Raw genomic sequence first — 17,682 nt, forward strand, 5'->3', positions numbered from 1 at the left:
TCAATGGTAACACCAGGAAAAATCAATTGTCACCAGACATCAGGTGACATCAAGCAACAATGACTGTCACTTTGTTCCAGCTCTGGTGCTACCACAACTAGGCTACAATGGCCCCTTTGTTTCCTACAGGGGCTGTCCATGTGGCCAACTGTGCAGCTGGTGGGTAGCTCAGTGGACTTAGGCTGATGTCACCTGTAGTCTAGTGACAGTTTATTTTTCCTGGTGTAATACGTTGGGTAGAACTCAGACGACGAATAACGTGCTGATAAAGTTGGGGGTTGTACTTGCAGTTTAAGTTAATTTTTATGTGGATGATGAAAGCGTGAGATTGATATGGCGAGCCGGACGCGAGCAGAAGGGCGATAGCAGATTAACTGGAACAGTGATGTTAAAGTCGAACCCAATAAGATATGCAGAGGAGTAGGTGTTGGAGACTTGGTAAACAGTGTGGTTGCAATGGAGAGGTCGTTTTTGTTTCAATGCCCGGTCGATACAGCACATAGACTTGTCAATCAGCATTGGCCACTCCACGGGTGTGTTATTTTGTCTATTGAGTTTCCAACACTAAAATAACCGTGCGCTGGTTAACTTTAGCTATAATTCAGGCCAAAGTTTGTCTGTCACTGAGTTACAACTTTAACGTACATAAAGTATTGATGAAGTGAGTAAGTGGAAACTGATTCCACCATGCAACAGCATTATTTACGGCACAATTGTTGGGCGTCGTGGTCGAACTCAACGTGTCATTTGCCTTGTGATGGTCGGCGAACTAAGATAGCTGGCATAACAATTTCTTTAGTTGGGTGATCGTGCTCAGCGAAGTGGGCGATTGAATTTGAACACAATTTGCAACAAAGCGCGGAAAGCAAACAGTAAAATAACAGTTGCTGGGCCTGCTTACATGAGTGTTGATCACAAGTTATTTACAAATATTTACAAATATAACACAAGGGAAACGGTTCCATGTAAGCAAATGATCACACAATAAGTCTTGCGGCGCGGGGTGAAAAATGGAAATGGAGATGATCTTGTAAGAAGAGCGGAAGAATAGGAGCTTGGGGGTCGAGGAGTTGTTAGCACCTCTTTTCCAAAGTAAGTCGACCCGCGCCTGGCGGATTGAGCATCTTCTGTAGGAACTTTCAATGTTGGGTGAAAATTTATTGACAGGTGGAGTGGGGTTAACAGCTCAGGATCACATGTCTTTGAGTCTGCGTGCGGCATCTTTGATGATCGCTTTCCTAGGGCGACCTCGACCCTTCTTGGCGGGTGGGGGCGCTTCGTCAGGCGACTGGTCTGATTGACTTTGATCGCTTTCGGAGTCAGTCTCTTCGTCTGTTTCTTGGAGCTTCGGCTCATTGGCCTTGCGCTTCCCATTCGCTTTGCTGGATGATGGGGAAGGCGAGGAGAAGTTTTCCTTGACCTTCGGAATCTTGGGATTGGCTGGGCTTCCTGAAGTTTTGTTTGGGGAAAATTTCACACTGAAAAGGAACGGTCGGTGTCGGGATTGGCGAGGTTAGGAGGAGGGCTTACATGGTACGCCCGTCTCCTGCCGATTTGACGATGCTGGTGGAAGCAACGGGATTTTGTTTTCCGATGTGATGACCGCTCGTGACGCTGACGTCAATGACCTGTGGGACAACTACTTTTAAAAAGTGTGGTGCAAGCTGAAATAGGGTAGGGCTATCATACCTGAACTACGGCCATATGTGTTTCCATTTCAAACCCGACCAAAGAGCCACTGATCTCCACCTCCCGTCCGACGACATACAGCACATGCGTCTTGATATAGTTCTTAGAAGTTGGTATTATGTACTTGACCGAAAAGGATTTGTGACATCTCTCCTGCGGTAGTGCAAAGTCGAAGTTAGAATCGTGGGCGCGGAAATGTTGTAGGCTGCTTACCTTTGAAGACCAGTCGTGATGTAAGACGGTGACTTCCAGATGTGTCGGTTGGTCAGGGTTATTGGATGCCACTTCACTACGGTGTGTGACCATACCAAGTCCAACGATGTTCGCTTTGTTTGTCATGTCAACGCTACAGTCCGAGGTGGAGCAAATCCGTGTTGTAGAAGCTTGGTTGTAAGTAACCGTGGGTGTGGTTCCATCATTTGGAGCGATCAGTTTACCGGCGAGCTGATAAATTGTAGTGGGCTCAAGGACGTTAGTGAGAGCGGTATTGGTCGTCAAATTTACTTCAAAGTCTTGAGGGTTCGAGTTATCAACTCCGGAACATGAAAAAAAGCTTTCGGTATTAACGTTTCCGTACTGGTTGGCGCGTACGGCTTCAGGGACGGACTGGGTATTTGTGTCAATGGTGTGTAAACGACAGTCCATAGAACATAGAGCTTACATGATTCAAAGGTTCGAACAAGCTGACCAAATGAACCGGGTGGTTTGGTGCTCGAATGCCGGCCATGGTTTGAGTGGTCAGGAGGTGAAGTTGGGGTGAGTAAAATTGGGGAGCTGATCGTCAAGATCGAAGCGGTTGATGAAAGGGGGTTGTGATTGTGTGAGTTAAAGTGCAAGAAAAATGTTGCGATAGAGTGAATTCAAAGGGTGCTTGGTGATGAGTGAAATGGGATGGTGGGGATGGGAGACTTGGTGGGGAAAATCTCGAGGTATTTATATTAGTGATGGGAAGCTATTGTTAATGATTTCAGGCGTATCAATCACTTATGCGGTCGAGCTTGATTGGTTTATTGACGCTTAGCAGCCCTGGTCGGTTGAGTTTCGCCTGGGCTGGGTATTTGTTACTGTACAGACTGAGTACTGCAACATCTGAGGGTTGTTGTTGCTGCGGTCCAACGAGTAATCCTAGTGTTGAGCCGCCAACTGGCCCGGTCGCTTGAGAGATGTCAGGGCAATGTGGTGTTTGGGGATATAGTTGGTCGGAAACTGCTAATATTTTGGTCTGCAAGTCGGTTGAACAAAGCCGACGGTATGAAGATTCCAGGAGAGGGTGGTGGTACGTATTCTGTAGCTTTGCGGATTGAAGTGAGCGGTGTAGAACAGAAACTCTAAGCCAAATATTTGGTCATTTTACATTACGCCTCGTTGTGAGGCCGCTATGAGTTTGGATTGATGGATGTGGATGTACAGGGTTTGGCGTGTTTGATGAATGAAAATCCTGGGTCAGGGTTACTACATGATCGGATGGGAGGGACATGCCTGGTCGTGGGAAAACGCGTTGCCTGTATTGTTGTGGTGTATGAGCGCGTCTGGCTTGGCAAAGTGATGGCTCGTCGTGTGTTGTCATGGGAAGGTCGCGCCACTTGCGGAGCGTATGAAACATCGGAAGGGGGTGTGGCGGTGGGTAGGATGAGGCATTGGCCAAGGAGAATTACCTGAAGGGTTTATAAGAGTAGATGATGTCTTGTTGGGTGTTTTCTCTGGGCTCCCCCCGTTGCACTTGCGCGGGTTGGAGTCCTCACAGACCCAACTTTTGCCCCACGCACTTGCGCCAGGCTGAGCGGGTTAACGCCGGTCTCTTTTCACCTGTGGCATGTCACAGGTTGGGAGTTCGTTAAACCTGCTGCTTATCTTGTACATTAGTATATATCTATTACTTTATTTAGGATCTGTCTATTGTATTATTAACCTGGCTGTGGAATTATTGTATTTCTGTTTATTTTGTTAATCTACAGGGGAAACCCTTGAATTTTTTTTTGGTGAATCTGTGGTTTTAATAAACTTAGATCAGGTTCTTTTTTAATTTCAAAACCCCATTTGAGCTGACTCTGATCGATAATTTTATGTTGACCTTTTTGATCTGAATGAATTATTTTGAGCATTCTATCAAGGTCAGCTGTGAGGCTGTCAATTCCGTAGTAGGAAAGATGGTTGATAAACAGTTTTGCCAAGGGCAACACGGATTTCCGATCTTCCATGCATATCTCTTCCCAAAGTTTTGTGTATTTGAATTCCAGCCATATTGCCAGAATATGCCAAAGGATTTGGACAGTGTATTTTTTCCTGTTTTGGAAACACACTTCAATTCTTGCCAACCTTTCTTTCCAGATCAACTCATCTTGTTTGAATTCTTCAGGCTTGCTCAAAAGTTCATGTATCCTCACGTAGATTTCACTGGCCTCCTTCAATTCTTTGCCGTAATTGAATTGATCTTCTCCTGTTTGACTTCCTCTTGACAAAGGAACAGCTGTAATGATAATTTGCACATAAAATATGAATGCTGGGAAGATTATTGGCAGGTTTTGGTATGTAATACTTTGACTGGCAGTGCTGAAATCAAAGTTTATTTTTTTCTGCCAGTATGCATACCACAAATGTTTGCATTGATCAAATCCATATATCTTTTCTCTGAGAGCTTTGCTTTGTGTTGTGATCATAAACTTGAATTCATTTTTCTTACCCATAAATTCACATATTTTCTGCAACTGATGACTGTTTAATGTAAAGTTTTCCCTGGAAATTTGTGGAACTGTAAAAATCATTAATTTTATGTCATATTTATATTTTTCATGCATGCCTTTGCATTCCATGAAATCCCGCAATTTTAGCATTGGTATATCATGATGACTTCTGCAGATGAGATTCAGACCATTTTCATCATTTAGAGACAGCGGGTTTTCATTTTGAAGTTTTGTGGATTTTGAAATGGTTGGGGCTGCACTCATCTGTGAAACTTGACTCCCCTCCCCTGGGTCTCCTAATCTTGGTAACATGGTAGGGGGCTCTTGGGATGAAATCAGGTTCTCTTCTTTGCATGATTCACCTGAAATATTATTTCTAATGCTGACTTCAGAATGTGGATTGATGACTTCTGAGCTTCTGTGATTTTCCAGGCCCTGAGATAATCTCTTGTAAGATTGACCAGGAGAATTCAAAAACTGTGAGTCAAATGATCCAAGATCCCTTCTTTTGGTACCCCTTTGCAATCCATTTTTTGTTCCTAAGTTTGGTTTCTCCTCACAACGTTCATCTTTCATGTCATTAGCTGGTAAATCATGAAAAATTGAATATGGCATTTGGCCTTCAAAATTCAGAATATCTTTCAGTCCATTGATTTCCTTAGGTGATTTATGCCAGTTTTCTGAAGAGGTTGGTGGGTATCTGGCTAAAGAAGGTATGTTTTCCCCACTGTTTATGAAAGTGTTTTCATATCCTTCTGGGTTTCTGTCTCCATTATTGGATTTGGTCCAGTCTTCCAATGGATGAAATCCAAAATTATGATTGAATTCATAACTCTCCTGGACTGGTAATAGCTCATGTGTGGCATGGTTTTCAAATATGTTATCTTGTTGCAAAGCAATTTTGTCTGTTAGAATGTCCCTGTTTGAAATTGTGGGATCATTTGTGAAATCCCATTGATTCATCCAAATTTCCAGATTTTTCATTTCAGAGAGTGTGCGATCATTTATGCTGTGAGATTGTTGAGGATTAATTGAGTGAAATTGATGAGATTCAGCCAGAGGGTGGTGATCTTGGAGCTTGGAGTTAATAGCCTGTTGAGCTCCCTCATAGCCACTTGAATAGAATGAAGGTGGTAAATATCCTTCCCACAGATTAAGAAAAGCTTCTTCTGGTATAATGTGATCTTCATTCAAGGATGAATCTATGAATTGATTTGGAAACAAGGCGCCTTTGCCTTTGGAATCACCTGTTCTGTTGTCCCCTTGGATTTTGTTTAATGTAGATGCAGGTGTGTCATCTTTCCTGGAGTTGGGCCAGATACCAAGGTGATCAAAGTCAAAAGTATCATGTGGCACATAGCTCTCCCAAATATGTAAAATCTGGGCCTCAGGATTTGGGTCCCCCAACTCACTATCTTTGCTCACAGCAATGTTATAAGCTTGCCTATTGTGGTTCATTTCAAGCTTGTTTTTTGTTACGTGGGTTTGGAACTCCCCGTTGATTGGCTGAGTCACCTGATCATCGATAACTGGAGGAGATAGGTAACAATTTTTGGAGTGGAATGGTTCACGCGTCAACGAAGCTTCGGGAACATGAGCAAGTCCTTGGGGATCGAAGCCCCCATAAAGTCCTCCATAGCTGCCTGGGTAGGTTGGGAACGACAGGTCGCCTTCCGACGCGCTGAGAAAGTCGTTGTGTTGGTTTTGTTGAAGAGGATCGTTGCTGAAGCCCAATCCTGCAGGCTGAGGATAAGGTGGCTGCGAAAGCTCTCCAACAAGACATGGCTCATGATTTGCACTGGCGACATTTATGATGGCCAACAAAGCAGAAAAAAGGCCGGTGCCCGGCCTCTGCATGCTTGTTGAGCTGACAGTCGGGCCTAATGGAAGTGATGAAAAATTCAGCCCCTTGTTGTTGTTGGGCGTTCCTGGATGAGAGTCGCCTGACGGGTTGACAATGATGAAAAGTGACCAAGAGGAATTATGTATTCAAAAGTGCATATGTCACTATTTACATAAAATCATAAAACTTATTTTGGCTGGGAGATGTCAGCGTGCATAAAACTGTAAGTGACATCTCCCAGCCAAAATTGCAGTTTATGATTTTCTGTAAAAAAATCTTATGCAATGATAAAGGCCAAGCCTGCGGGAACAGCCTCCACCGCCCTCCCCCACAACAGAGAAATCTTATTGCTAATCTCAAAAACCCTGCCGATGTCGCAGTCCCAAAGCGTGTTTCAAAGCACTATTTACTGGAGAAAACGGGTTTGTTCACGTTCCAGCGGGCTGTTACAACTCACGCCTCGCCGAGTGCTGAGCTTGTCAACGGAGCGATAGGTGAGTTGGCTGCAAATCCTGGATCTAGGGAGCCCTTGAAGGTGTGGCCGGCCAGGGTCACCAGACGAACGAGAGGAATGCAGCCGAGGATGGAGGCCAGCGACATCATGAGCCTGGCCCCGCTTCCCTCGACAGCTCTCGAGCCTGCTTCGGGCGTTTGTTTGACTGGAGAAAGCGGAGTGTCCATTCTGAAACGGCCAGCCACAGACAGATTCTGCGGCACGTTTGGAGAGAGAACCCCGCCATACACACCAACCAGCACCTCTCTATATGGCCAGCTGGCCCATGTGCCAACACTTTGCTCCTGCCACGAAAGCCTCCACCCCATTCTCATCCATCCTGGAGAACCCCAGCTGGGTGCAACACGAGCCAGCGGATCAGACGTCCCGCCCTCCGGCCACACCGCACATCAGCCACTCGCCCCGCCCGCCGATCGTCGGAAGGGCGGCTTGCAACTCTCCTCTTCTATCGAGTCGTCCCCAGCATGGGCGCCGCCAGAGCTTGCCCGATGGCCGTCCGGCTGGCCAGCCTGCTGCTCCTCCTCCGGATCCCGCTGGCCGTCCGCGCCGGCTTGCCGCCCACCCCGCCGATCCCGGCCGCTCCCCACCCCCTCAACCAAGGTGTGTGCATGCTTGCTCCGGGCCCAGGAGCGTCCCTGGACCTGCGAACTGACCATCCCCATCAGTCGTCCTCGCTCCGTGCGTCCTCCCGCAGAGACTCAGCCCTCAGCTGTGGGACCAACTCCATATCGACGACTTCCTCAAGAACTATCCAGGCATCCAGTCGATCTCTGTCCAGGTTCATACCCATCCCTCTCTTTTCTCCTACGACAGTGATTCCTTCGTGCTCAGTAATCTCTCGTTCTTCAAGGAATTCGCGCGGCAAAATGGCGCGCAAAACTTCCGTTGCGGGATTGGCGAAAAGTGCAACGTCGGCGAGGTAAGCAAGACCAGCTATCAATACAAACTGAAACGAAACACATAAGATACTCGCGAGTTGAATCACCAAGTTGACGCCAAAAAAACCAACACTTGTTTTTTTTTGTTTAATTGAAGCTGTGTTATCCGGTCCAAGGCCTGGCTTGGTATAGCCTGTTCGCAATTCAAGAGTTCAACCTATTCATGAACTCGGTCTATAAAGCTGTCGGGACGACGATGGACCTGGTCCGCTGTGGGTGCTCTTGTCTACTGACTACATATTTCCACAAAAAGAAAGCTCACCTTCCACATACTTTTGGGGTGGAAACACAGTTACGACGGCCTCGCTTTTGGGTGATCTGTAAGCGAAGCCTGTTGATTCAATCAAGAAGAGCTTACAAAGCCAGATGCTGATAATCTGGATGGATGTGAAGGATCAAGCCGGTGAAGTCGAAGCACCATCACGAGATGATTTTCGACACGATCTTGTTCGTGACCGCGATCACGATGTCGCTGTCGTTCGGACTGCTGGTAAGCATGAGTGCGTTGACGGCCGACTCGACCTGGTTCACCGTTGGCGAGCTCTCGAAGTATGTGGGCGCGGCGAGTGGGGGCATGTTTACGGGTCTGGCGATCGGGGACCTGGTGCATCAGTCGAAGGAGCACGAGGCGCAGTCGGCCTTCGACTATGTAAATTAGCTTTCCCTTCTCCCGCCTTCCTCCCGCCCGGGCATGGCCACTGACGATTGTCGAAATATGCTGGGGGACGTCAGTGGTCCCAATTCGCGTTCTACTTCGGCCAGTGCCAGTCGCGCATGCAGCAGGGCATCGTCGACTCCCTCCGCCAGACGCTCGACCAGGGCATCGCTAAGCCCGGCCCCCATCCTCTCGCCAGCCTGCTCGCCCACGGCGCCTTCCTCAGCCCCCGCGCCAAGAAAACGTCCCCCGAGATCGAGGCGGCGCTCAAAGACGTCACCCAGATCAGGGCCCTCGTCATCCTCTTGAGGTCCATGGTGCGTCCCTCCCTGCACTCCGCCTGGCGATACGCATAGTTGCTCATGTCTCCTCACCCCTCATCTAGAACGCCTTTGTCATCCGTGGTAATGTCGGTCATCCGTGTCATCTATGGACCACTTTTCTTGGGCAAGTATTGAACAGAGGTTTCTATTTTGTGGTTCAATGCAGGAGCCTTGCCGTGGACGAGGGCCCAATGGAGCACGGGAAGAGCGAGACCACCTGTCCTTTTGCGGGCCCGATAGCGTGTAAGGATTGCACACTCTTTTTTTTCTTTCAAGGACCAATCGGGCTGGTTGGCACCAGCAGAAAACATCCATCCAGAAAAAAGCAGACAGCAGAGTTGACGAGGGGTTTGGGGCGTTTAGGATGATGAACATAGTGCTTGCGCGGGGCGAGAAAGTAGAGGAGACGATCTACAACGCGCAGGCGATTGGGGTGAAGTACGGGATCAGCACCGAGTACCTTACGACGAGCGCCTGGAAGTGCCAGAGCCAGCACGGGATGTACTTCGATCCGTACGAGCGCACGTGCGTTCGCTCCTGCTCTTCCCCAGACGCCTCGTCTCCTTACCTCTGCATCCGCGTTCTTTCCCAGCGCTCTCCCCATAGATCCGAACGCCGACTGTCTCGTCAACCTGCCCGTCTGCGACTGCACCCGTCAAGGTACCCTCCCCCTTCTTCTTCTCTCTCTCTCTCTTTCTTCCTCCATTCAGCCCACTCATTTCCGCTCCTCTTTTTGGGGGGTTGTTTCACAGATATACAGAGCGAAATCAAGAAATCTGGAGTCGTTGGCGCGTGTCGGAAACTCGGCAATCTCAAGATCTAGCCTGCCCGTGTCTCGCCCATTCCTCTCTGGAACTTTCTTGTTGGATTACAGACTCTTCTTAGCATTTCTCTCTTTTGGTTGGCTACGGCTTGACTTCATTTTCACTGTTTTTTTCATATCTGACAGGGTCTCTTGTTTTTTTTTTTTTTTTTTTTTTTTTTCTTTTTTTGTGGTTCTCCTTTATATACTTCTATGTAGCTCCATCGCGTCGTTTATGTCAGTACTGTGACCATACCTTCCTTTTTTCCACCCAATACATCGCTCATCTGGAGGGATAAACATGCCCGAGAGAAAGCTTTCATCACACTTTTATACTCGAGAGGGTCAGAGCTCCTTAATAGCTCTGCTGTTGGCTCTGCAACACTTTGCACGAGTGCTCGATGTTTGTCTTGCCCCTCTGGGTTGCAAAGTCCGCTGGACAAGCTCTGTTTGACGATGCAGTGTCGGACAGGCTTGTCAGTCTGCCGCCGGCGTGCACCAGGTTGGGCCGTCATGAAGCTCAGTCTCGAACCCTGTTGGTGTATTATGATATACATATGCAGATTGCTGATCAGCAAGTTTTCTATCTAGTTTACTGTACTGCAATCTGTTGTGCGGTTCATGTGGTGGGGCTCGTCTTAATTTGGACCCTCCGATGCGCAGATTCAGAAAGATGGGCTTCCCGACTGGGAAAGATCACATGCCTGTTTCCGGCGGAAAGATGACGCGAGTGTGGGGTGTGGCGTTGTGGCGTGTATGGATTGGAGGTGTGGGGTGAATGTGTGTGTATGCAGAAAACTCTTGGCATCCTCGCCCGCTGTCTCTTGGCCCCAGACTTCGCGTGTCTTGCAGGGGGTGGGTGTCCGTCCGTCTTGGGGGCTGCGACTGGGCATGTTGCTGGTGATCCCTGCCTGGGGATGCTCGATGGTGACTGGCAGTCGAAGTGCTTATGTAAGCCACCTCTTATCATACGTAATCCAGCTGCACAGCCGAGCGTGGGGTATTACCTAATCCCACTCCCGACTCCAGCTTAAAACACTGTCTCCCTCACCCAAACACCCCTCCTGACCCCACCAAACACTCGACGCCGGATATCGAGACCGCAAACACCAGCAAGCCGACATCTCGCCTGAAAGTATTTACTAGTTAAAGCTGTTTGTTTGGAGGTATGTATGTGGGCCGCCCTCTTACATACCTGATCTACCCACATCAGCTGACTTTACTTGACTCCCCCACCCCTGTCGTCATCCAGAACTCCGCTGTCCTCCACCAAATCCCACATCCGCATTCGCACACAAATTACACCGAGGCCATCAAGATCGGACACCGACATCGTGCCAGCTGACCAAGCGCCCAGGCCCTTAGTCTCCTCTTCGGCATCCCCGCAACCCGTCGTTTCCTGTACCACCGTCAGACACCTGTAAGAACATGCACCCGCCTGCAAGCCCAGAATATCCGGCCCAGGCCGGCCCACCCGCGCCGAGCTATCCGGGGGAAGAAGAGCGGCTGAGCGCGGCGGAGCTGGACCGGTCGATGGAGCTCGACGGCAGCAGCTCGACGGCCGACTCGCTCGCCCTCTTCCGCTCCTACTCCATGCCCATCCCGCTCTCGGCCGCCGGGTCGGACGACGAGGGCCCGCTGGACCGCGAGGCCGAGGAGGATGGCAACGAGGACGACGAGGACTACGACGAGCTGCTCACCACGCCCACCTCCCAGCTCCAGCTCCACACCCCCTCCCGATACGCGTCGTCCTACCAGGTCAGCAGTCCTCCGCCCCCCATCTCATCCGGCTCCATCCCTGGCTGACGCTCCATCCCCACACACACACACAGTCCGCCGGCCAGAGGCTGCTCTCATGCTCGCTCCCGCCCTCGCTCACCCGCCAGAAAAGCAGCAGCGAGTACCATCCCCTGCACGAGCTGCTCCAGCTCACCCAGCCCATGCGCGAGGGCGTGATTTCCCGCGAACGGCTGCTGCCCTCCTCGCGTGTGAAGCAAGTCGGCATTGGCGGCCGCGGCCGTCGAGGCCTGTCCACGCAGCGCGCCCCGGGCTCGCCCAGCAGCGCCGGCGGCGTCGCTGGCTCCCCCGCTAGCGCCGACTTCCCCGCCTGGTCCCCCGGCTCCTCCTGCTCGCCCCTCCTCGCCGCCGTCGCCCTCACCAGCAGCCTCGGATGCCCTGCTAACCCCGCCCTGGCCCCCGTCAACCAGCAAGTCGCTAACCCGACCCCGCTCCTCAGGCCCCGCCCGATCGCCGCCTGGCAGCGCCCGCACGCTTAGCTCCCCTCACACCCGCCTTGCGTCCCCGTCTCCCCCCCCGTCTTGTGTATCCGCTGTCGATCCTATCCATCCCACTAAAAGCCCCTGAGACTTCTTATTCATGGCCGTCCGTCGGCCTGTAATCCGCTCTACAACCTCCGCTGCCCACTCGTCATGTGTATCATAATCGGCCCTCCAACAGTATCAGATCAGTTTCATCCCTCGCGCCCGCGAGGGAGCCTATCCCCACTCAGCCTTTCTACACTCCCTCGCACACAAACCTCTTCTTTGTATTGTGTTTTTTTTATCCGTGTTATCGCGTATATTGTTATATTTAAATCCGCACATCCCTACTCGCTTCCCCTCATCGTTGCCTTGTTACTATTTCCTCTCCCAGCCCCCCTCGTTCCACATTTTTCTGTCTCTCTCTCTGTTGCAGAGCCACGTGTTGCTTACAGTCAAGCACGCCCGAGCCCGTCCCGTGTAGCCTGCCCGCCCCGCCCTCCCCACACGTCCCGTGCACATCCTCCGCCCACCTTCTCCCTTGTTTTCGTCTGTTTTCGCCGTGCTTCTGGCGCCGTCGGCCGCGTAATTGCATCCCCCGAACATCGTACTGTTTTTGCCGCCCCGCGCCGCGCTTGGCCGGTCCCTGTGCCCTTCGCCGGCGTCCGCTGTCGCCGGTGACCTGTGCCTCTTCGCGGCCGCGCCGCAAGACTTCAGCGCCGCGAGGAGCCTCTGCCCAGTGTTGGTCTTATGGGTGTTGTCTCGTCTTTGTTCTTCTCCTTATGGCCTTGCTCGCTTTTTTGCACTGCATGGTGTGGGTTATCGAGAAGGATCAGTTGAGGCACACACGGGCTGGTTAGAGCAGTGTGGTCCAACGAGGAGTCGATGAGGTTGAGGCTCTCTGAAACCCGCTTGGCGGGCGGCTGACTCCCCGATAACCCCAACGCCGCTTAACTCAACCAAGTCGATCTGTTGGAGGGGGGACGCTGTCCCGCAGGGACCCTCCGAAGCGACCTCCGAAGGAGGGGATTGGCTAAGTTAGGGCTAGACCTGTGATTGACTCGAACTCCATGTAAGTCCCACTCACAGCCTCCTTGCGGGCACGTGCAGCAGTTGGCTGGTCGCGAAGTGACCCCTCCCAGAGGAAGCGGCTGCATACTACTGTGTAGTGAGCATGAGCCAGGATGGGACAGGTAGATGATTCAAGCATGCTGCATTCCAACTGATTTCAGTTTGCTAAATTTCATTCAGTGTTGAAAGCATTGGTTTGAGAAAGAGGGAATTGTGGGGAGTTTGTGATATAAGTCTACACATGTCTGAGCAATTTTGGTCCATCAAACTGTCCATTGAACAAGAAATGTGAAGAAAAGGAGAGGGAAAGCATTGGCAATTCCAGACAGCGTAGAATTGAGGCCACACACAAATCAAACAACTATTTACTACCTTGAAAGGTCGTAGATCCTGCGACCGAAGGTCGTGGGTTCGCGCCGAAGGCGCGTGGGTGCGCCGCAGGCGCTGGTTCCGCCCCGAAGGGGCGGTTTGCAGGCAAGGACATCAAATTCCCGCCCCGAAGGGGCGGTCACCAGGCCGGAAGGACATCAAATTCCTGTTTCAATTTCATAGCCGTGCTACGGCCGTATTTTCTGTACGTTGTCTCTTGGTTTGGGTGTTTTTTTGCTTAGAATAGCCGTGCTACGGCCGTATTTTCTGTACGTTGTCTCTTGGTTTGGGTGTTTTTTTGCTTAGAAGGTTGTGACTCTTTGCACTATGCAACTCTCAATTTTTTCTCTCAGTTCGGATTGTTGTTTCTCTACGAAATTTATCTCACTTTTGTTTTGTTCAGGTTTGGGTTTTTTGAAATTTCAAGTCAAGTTTTTTTATTTTGATTCCTCTCCAGAGGAATGGAGGATGACAGACTCGGACAAGCTCCCGCCTTTTATGGTGCTGCTTTGCGCCTCTGCACGGGTACTGTTCATCCGAAAAAATTTCCTTTCTAGGCACCCACAAGTGAGCCAACAATCTGTATTCCCTGTTTAGATGTACAGCTGCATCACGTTATGTAGACGACAAAACAAGCCCAGGCCTGTTCGCATGACATGAAGCCTCAAAACTCAGTGTACAGCAACAATTGGAAACTTCGAGTATATAACGGCTCTGAACAATCAACAAGAGCTCAATGACGTCAAATTAAGAACATTCTACAAGAGTTCAATGAAGTGCGGTTCAATGTGCGGTCTGTGTGCTATGTACGTTGCATCACGAAATGGCAGATTGATTGACTTTATGGCTCCAAATCCACCAGGATGTATTCTCGGATGGCACAAGCGCCCGAAAAATATGTACACAGAGCCTTCCAGATGCAGTCCCGTCTAAATAGTTTTTGCTTGCTATAAAAACCAGGACCTATCTCATGGAGCAGGAAGTTCCTCATCACCGCATCCGACATCAAGATATGGGAATGTCCACCCAAAAGCGTCCAACCCGGCCAATGTATTTCCTCGGACCTTTTGACATCATCCAAGAGGCAAGTCACAGTCCGTTTAGCAACTCTGTATCAGCCTAAACTTCCGTAGCACGCCAATCCTTACACTCTTGCATCTCCGCAGAAAGGAAAGGATGTAAAATCTGGAAAAACATACGGACTTTTCCACTATTCCAGCTCTATAGTGGTGGCGGACCCAACGGAGGGCGAAGCGAGATATTTAGTTGATATCTCAGGATATGGATCAGAAAATTAGAAGTTGCTGACCGACAACGTGTATTTTATTGGGGGCCGACTGCTCAAGACCAGTGCTGGGACCTATTGCTGTTTTTATGAGCCCGCCCTCACAATTTCTATCGGAAGTGCCAACACCTATGTAGATGCCAGGAAACGTTCCAAGTTGATTGGGAAAGTCAACGTCTTTGGGTTCGGGACAATCACCCGCGTCAAGACTGTGAGTGGTGTCGGCCTCAACGGCTCTGCTCAGGAGAATCTTGAGGTGACGATGATGCATCACGATTGGGACAATGTTGTAAGCCTTGCTATCATTCTCTCTTGGCTCCTTAACAATACAGCTATCCAATGATGTATCATCCACTTTGTAGAAACAAACAACAGAAGATTTTCCATGTCTCTACACCATACCGGGCAACTCGGTCCTCAAGAATGCCCATTCCTTCTTTATTGTTGGGCTCGAAGCCATTATCATTGGCAATATCACTGGCCTAAATGAGCAGACCGGAATTGGGAATGTCACAGTAAGCTGATCTCTTGCGTCAATTTACAAACGCAATGCCAAAAGTGTATGTCTACCTTGAATACGTAGGCATGTCTATTCTCTATCACCTCGCCCCCGGGCCACGATAACAGACCCCCAGCGACCCCCTCCATTCCCGGCACTCCGGGTCCATTGAGACCAAACCTGTAAGTGACCCACCCCGACATCAAGTAACCATATTACCGTACCTGATACTGGATTTTGTCAACAGGAGACAAATTGGAGGTGGGGCCACCCCTTCCCCGGCAAGCAGAGCCCTTCCAAGGGAGCTCAGCACTCCCAGACCCGCGGGAATCCAACCAATGGCTACATCAAGCAACGTGCGGCCTATTCCCGGAGGCTCGAGTAGCCACCGACCTGCGGATCCGGCAGACAGCTGTGAAGCAGGCGAGATCTTCGAGGACAACACTCAAGCCCCCAAAGATGAAGACGACGAGCACTTTGTTAGTACTGATAAGAATGGGAAGCGTGTAGCTAAAAGCTTACCCAAGCCAACCCCAACTCCGGTTGCAAACTCTGGCTCCACCTCAAAGAGCCTCTTAGAGGCCGCAAAGAAGATGCGAACCATGTCTTGATTGCAAACACCGATGTTACACATTACATTCCTATATGCCCCCTCCTTCCTGTCAAGCCCGTGTAAATAGCTCCCATGAATTTTACGACTCCCATCAGTAACACATCGCAAATTACAGGCTTAAGTGTCAGGAGTTTCATCCTATGTGTCCCTTGCACACATCAGCCGCACCAGGTGCAGAGGGTAAGACCTGTGTTTGGGATTGAGAGTAAGACCTGCACTTTGCTGTTAGAATTGTCACCTGTAACGGTGTCTGTGAATACAGCAATGTGTACCGGTTGAGGCTTCAAACTGTTGCCTGTAATATAATCCTTAAACTACAGTTTTGAGGGTTCAAGTTCAACTCTGGAATGAAAATTCTTGAAGCCGGCAGACACACTCCCTTCTGGATCTCAACCTTGCGGGTTTTTTTTTTGGAACGAACACAATGGCACCCACCGGTCGAACTGGGAATGCTGCCCTTGCATCCCGCGCAAGAGCACTTTTCAACCGAAGACGCTCCTCAACATCTCAACAAACACCTGCTAACCCAGCTAGAGCTAACAGACCTAGACGCGCGCCTGCAGTCCGCCCACAGAATCCTAACGACATATTCAATTTTTTGCCTGCTGAACGTCCTGTTGCTACTCGCCCAGAGAGTAATGTCGAGTCGGAGATAATTCGTCGGTTTGGTGACGAGATCCCTCTAGACGTTGGGGACATGAATGATGAATGCTCCAGTTGCGGTGCACTTCACTTTCTGGGCGAACGAACGCAGAACGACATGGGATTATTGAATGCAAGTTATTCCACCTGCTGCAGGAAAGGCCAAGTGGTATTGCCTGTCAGATACGATGAAATAGACTACCCAAGCTTTCTGGCCGAGTTGCTGGTCGGACAAGATGATGGTGAGATGGTCAACCTGCCTATTTTAACGCACAAGTCCCATGGACCCTGACCTCCTCCTCACGTCTGTAAAACAGCTTCTTTGGAATTTCAAAACCACACCCGAGCTTACAACAACGCATTGGCATTCTCTTCTTGCAGTACCCAGGTCAATCGCAGTGTCCAAGGCCAGTTTGGCATATACACTTTCAGAGTGTTATAACTATAACTTGATGAGTTGATTGCTAACTGGGGAATGTACAATGTGGGGAGGAGAGCTTGAAGATAACCTCCTCAGGAATGGAAACCCCTGGCGAGTACAAGGGGGTCTACAAGGTTGTAACATTATCCCCCGTTTAAGCCTAGTCCCTGGCGGGTGCCGCTGTTTCCCCGGGCAGCATTAAAAACCCTGGCTGTTGGGAAAAAAGCTTGCCCTCCTACATTACTTCCGTTTCCGTCGACGTCTTCTGTGCTTGTTGGCGGCGTCGGGGAATCTTGTGTTGAAGTTTTCAACCAATGTCTTGCAGTTGTCGAGGTTGTCCTCCGGTTCCCAGGAGTTTTCTTGAGGCCCGAATCCTTTCCAGCTGACCAAATACTCCTGTTTCTTTCCTCGTCCTCGCCGGTCGAGCACTTCTTCCACCTCCCACTCGTCCTCGCCGTCAATGGTTATGGGCCTGGGTGTTTCTGCTTGTCGGCCTTCAATCAGATCCAGTTGGTGTTTTCGGAGTAAAGACACGTGGAATACCGGGTGTACGCCTCTCAAAGAAGATGGTAGAGTCAGTTTGTAAGCAGACCGTGAGATGATGTCAGAAATAGGAAAGGGGCCTAGCCATCTGTCGTCCAGCTTAGGGCATGGGCGGGTTGTCGAGATATTACGGCTGTTGAGCCACACCTCCTCTCCAATTTTCCAGTCCGGATTGGCCCTTACCCGCTTGTCAAATTGATGCTTCATTGATTCCTGTGCGCGTTGAAGGCATTCCTTCAGTTCTTCTTGGACCCGGCTGAGGTGTTCGAGGCGTTCTTCGACTGCCGGTAGGCACTGTTCAGATGAGGGTATTCGCCCGTAAGACAGGTTGAACCCATAATTAGCTTTGAACGGCGAGATGCCGGTCGACGCATGGTCGTGGTTGTTGTGGGCGAATTCGGCTGTTGGGAGCAGTGGTGCCCAGTCGGTCTGATGGTACCCAACAAAATGACGCAAGTATTGTTCGACGGCTTTGTTGGCGATTTCGGATTGACCGTCGGTTTGCGGGTGGAATGCTGTCGACGGGTGGAGTCTGA

The 17,682-nt window shown here is 50.2% G+C and overlaps 5 protein-coding genes across 5 annotated transcripts; 4 read left to right on the plus strand and 1 right to left on the minus strand.

The window, feature by feature from the left end:
- Positions 1–1,192: 1,192 nt before the first annotated feature.
- PtA15_13A282 (uncharacterized protein) lies at positions 1,193–6,894 on the minus strand (the record flags this gene model as incomplete). The annotated part of the gene is made up of 4 exons (XM_053162464.1): positions 1,193–1,449; positions 2,674–2,974; positions 5,850–6,237; positions 6,671–6,894. The coding sequence occupies 4 exons, from the start codon at positions 6,892–6,894 to the stop codon at positions 1,193–1,195; spliced, it is 1,170 nt and encodes a 389-aa protein (XP_053026437.1).
- Positions 6,895–6,977: 83 nt separating this feature from the next.
- On the plus strand, positions 6,978–9,466 carry PtA15_13A283 (uncharacterized protein; the record flags this gene model as incomplete). The annotated part of the gene is made up of 12 exons (XM_053162465.1): positions 6,978–7,182; positions 7,393–7,505; positions 7,578–7,646; positions 7,763–7,877; positions 7,958–7,985; positions 8,059–8,314; positions 8,398–8,637; positions 8,706–8,729; positions 8,810–8,886; positions 9,007–9,168; positions 9,236–9,303; positions 9,396–9,466. The coding sequence occupies 12 exons, from the start codon at positions 6,978–6,980 to the stop codon at positions 9,464–9,466; spliced, it is 1,428 nt and encodes a 475-aa protein (XP_053026438.1).
- Positions 9,467–10,873: 1,407 nt separating this feature from the next.
- PtA15_13A284 (uncharacterized protein) lies at positions 10,874–11,721 on the plus strand (the record flags this gene model as incomplete). The annotated part of the gene is made up of 2 exons (XM_053162466.1): positions 10,874–11,203; positions 11,278–11,721. 2 exons carry the CDS (start codon positions 10,874–10,876, stop codon positions 11,719–11,721), a joined length of 774 nt encoding a protein of 257 aa, XP_053026439.1.
- Positions 11,722–14,113: 2,392 nt separating this feature from the next.
- PtA15_13A285 (uncharacterized protein) lies at positions 14,114–15,538 on the plus strand (the record flags this gene model as incomplete). Its single annotated transcript, XM_053162467.1, has 5 exons — positions 14,114–14,237; positions 14,566–14,717; positions 14,791–14,943; positions 15,012–15,109; positions 15,175–15,538. The coding sequence occupies 5 exons, from the start codon at positions 14,114–14,116 to the stop codon at positions 15,536–15,538; spliced, it is 891 nt and encodes a 296-aa protein (XP_053026440.1).
- Positions 15,539–15,964: 426 nt separating this feature from the next.
- PtA15_13A286 (uncharacterized protein) lies at positions 15,965–16,474 on the plus strand (the record flags this gene model as incomplete). Its single annotated transcript, XM_053162468.1, has 1 exon — positions 15,965–16,474. One exon carries the CDS (start codon positions 15,965–15,967, stop codon positions 16,472–16,474), a length of 510 nt encoding a protein of 169 aa, XP_053026441.1.
- Positions 16,475–17,682: the final 1,208 nt, after the last annotated feature.

Source organism: Puccinia triticina, chromosome 13A (genome assembly GCF_026914185.1).
Source record: "Puccinia triticina chromosome 13A, complete sequence".
Lineage (NCBI taxonomy): Eukaryota > Fungi > Basidiomycota > Pucciniomycetes > Pucciniales > Pucciniaceae > Puccinia > Puccinia triticina.